The sequence below is a fragment of the Gossypium hirsutum genome, chromosome A12 (assembly GCF_007990345.1).
Source record: "Gossypium hirsutum isolate 1008001.06 chromosome A12, Gossypium_hirsutum_v2.1, whole genome shotgun sequence".
Taxonomy (NCBI): domain Eukaryota; kingdom Viridiplantae; phylum Streptophyta; class Magnoliopsida; order Malvales; family Malvaceae; genus Gossypium; species Gossypium hirsutum.
Genome location: NC_053435.1, coordinates 98,775,576 through 98,778,505, shown reverse-complemented (window position 1 = coordinate 98,778,505; position 2,930 = coordinate 98,775,576). Strand labels below are relative to the sequence as shown.

The window sequence follows — 2,930 nt, the reverse complement described above, 5'->3', positions numbered from 1 at the left end:
TTATTAAAAATTAATCATACCAAAAGTTATAAAAACATTAATTAATCTGAGAAGTGATCGTATAAAACTGTAATTATATATTATCTCTAACATTTTTTAATAGGAGAAGAGAAATCAGTTTTTTTCTCTTGATTTTTTAAATTTTAACATAATTTCATATAATCTTTTCTATTAAGGTGAATTTCTCTTCTCTATATATAGATGAATCAAAACGTTGCAATTCAAGAGAAAAAAAAAGTTAGCAATTGTTGTTAAACATTTCTTTATTTCTTCAAAATTTCCCCTCCATCTTCTTTTTCTTTCTTATTTGTTTTTCTTACCATCCAAACAAAAAAATATTATGGAAAGGCAACCGCATGCGCTAGTTATACCATACCCAGCACAAGGGCATGTGGCTCCTCTTATGAAATTGGCCCTTCAAATCGCATCCCATGGTGTGAAAGTGACCTTCGTTAACACAGAGTCCATACATGCAAAAATCAAGGCTTCTTTACCAGAAAATGTTGAGGAGGCACACCTGATAAGCTTAGTTTCGCTTCCCGATGGACTGGAACTGGACGATGATCGAACCGATTGGGTGAAGTTGAACGACTCCATTCATAGAACTATGCCAGGATATTTGGAGGATTTCATATTGAAAGTTAATGGATCGAATGCGAATCAGAAGTTCACTTGTGTTGTGGCGGACACATCAGTTGGTTGGGCACTTGAACTGGCCAAGAAAGCTGGACTCCAAGCTGTCGCAGTTTGGCCTGCCGGTGGACCTTGCTTGGCTCTCGCACTTCACCTTCCACAACTTCTTGAGGCTGGAATAATAGATACTGATGGTTAGCATAAAGTATATTGCACTAATAAAAAGAGAATTTAAAGCGGAACTCTAAAGATGATAAACACAAAACCCAAAAGAATAGGTTTTTATGAACAGTAAAACCAATCTAAAAGGTATTTTATTTAAATAAAAGAACCAGTTTTTTGGGAAAAAAAATCCCCATTTTTAAAGAGAAAGTCAGAAATTTTCTTCTAATTGCATATTTTTATAAGAATTAATATATAATTTCACTAATTTATTAAGTTATAGATTTCACTAATTTATTAAATTATATTTTTATAATTTTTAAAAGATTAAATTAAAAATTTATTATTTTTGAAGGATCAATTTTATCTTATATTATAATTTGTATGTAAGGTGTAATAGATGTACTACTTTTTTTTTTTTGACAAATCTTCATGATTAATAAAATAGCTGAAAGTAATGGCTTGATTTATGTAATTGAGCTTGATCTTCTGATGTATAGGAACCGTGCTGAAAGATGAAGCAATCTCGGTTTCAAAGGATGTGCTTGCCTGGACCAGCACTGAGATTGGATGGGGCTTCCCGGATCCAGTGTTTCAGAAACTTTTTTTTGGCTTTTACACCATTTTTCCTCAGTATTACAAATTTCAGGACTGGTTCCTTTGCAACTCAATTTACGAGCTCGACTCTGCAGCTCTGCAACTGGTTCCCAACGTTTTCCCCATTGGGCCATTGCTTGCGAGCAACCATTTGGCTACTTTTGCTGGAAACTTATGGCCCCAAGACTCAACATGTTTACAGTGGCTCGATAACCATGCTTCAGGTTCAGTCATTTATGTTGCATTTGGTAGCTCAACCACGGTGGACTCGCAGCAACTGCATGAGCTAGCATTTGGTCTTGAACTTACAGGCCAACCATTTCTATGGGTAATTCGGTCTGATTTAATGAATGATGGTTCATTGGCTAAATTACCAGAAGGGTTCATAAATAGGGTATCAAACCGTGCAAAGTTTGTTGAGTGGGCACCTCAAGAGAAGGTGTTGGCTCACCCTTCAGTGGCTTGTTTCATGAGCCATTGTGGTTGGAATTCAACCATGGAAGGCCTAACGATGGGGGTTCCTTTTCTTTGTTGGCCTTACCTTGCTGATCAGTTCTGCAATAGAAACTACATTTGCGATGTTTGGAGGATCGGTTTGGGGTTAAGGAAAGACGAAAATGGCGTCATAACGAGGGATGAAATAAGTTCAAAGATTAAAACATTGTTGTCCTCTCAAGATATAAAGGCGAATGCAGTGCATGTAAAGGAAGTTGCTCGAAAGAGTTTGCATGAAAGTGGTGGGTCTTCTTGCAGGAACTTCAACAACTTCATTCAACATATTAAGAGCATTTAGAGCTTGGGACTTTGAATATCAAATTGAGAAAATTTGGCTCTCATAGTTGTTTCAAGAAAATATGATTGGAAACTTTTGCTTGCCTCTTGATTATGTTAGAAAAACAAACCAACTTTTCAAAAAGTAAAAAAGTGCAGCTAAACAAATTATATTCAAATTGGCTTTTACTTCATGCAACTTCTCTTTCAAATTGAATTGAAAAGTAGTTTACAACTGTGAAAATTGGATAATGCTGGAAACGTCAATGATAATGGCAGCAACTTGAAAAGTCCTACACGGCAAGGCAAGACAAAATTTTAGTCGACTTACTATGTCTATATATATATATATAAGTAGAGTCTTATAAAAACAAAGTGTATGTGAGTGCTGAAAATATTAGTGAATTTGAGAGAAAAAAAAAGTGTTGTAAGGAAAACTACTAGCAGCAGTATAGAGAGAGAAAAAAAAAGAGTTTGTATTGTGTTTTTTTGTATAATAAAAAGTTTAGTATTTGATTTATTTTATTACGCTTCCAACAAGTGGTATTCGAGCTAGGTTCGTGTTGATGTCACAGTGGCAAACACGATTCAACCGCAAATCCCAAAATTAACAAAGATAAATTATGACAATTGGAGCATCCAGATGAGAGCTTCGCTTGGTTCTTAAGATTGTTGGGACGTTGTCGAAGAAGGATATGTCGAGCCCGAAAATGCAGCTGCCGAAGCGGCTTTGACAAACGAAGAAAAAAAAAGTATTGAAAGAAGCT

General features: G+C 35.4%; 1 protein-coding gene across 1 annotated transcript; it reads left to right on the top strand.

The window, feature by feature from the left end:
• Positions 1-240: 240 nt before the first annotated feature.
• On the top strand, positions 241-2,342 carry LOC107951239 (UDP-glycosyltransferase 83A1). Its single transcript, XM_016886202.2, has 2 exons — positions 241-827; positions 1,296-2,342. The coding sequence occupies exons 1-2, from the start codon at positions 341-343 to the stop codon at positions 2,183-2,185; spliced, it is 1,377 nt and encodes a 458-aa protein (XP_016741691.1). The 5' UTR covers positions 241-340; the 3' UTR covers positions 2,186-2,342.
• The last annotated feature ends 588 nt before the right edge of the window (positions 2,343-2,930 follow it).

Excerpts from the sequence above, each read along its gene's own strand:
- LOC107951239 (XM_016886202.2), top strand. The coding sequence starts at position 341 with ATGGAAAGGCAACCGCATGCGCTAGTTATACCATACCCAGCACAAGGG. Across the intron at positions 828-1,295 it reads TGGAATAATAGATACTGATG|GAACCGTGCTGAAAGATGAA; the intron begins GTTAGCATAAAG and ends TCTGATGTATAG.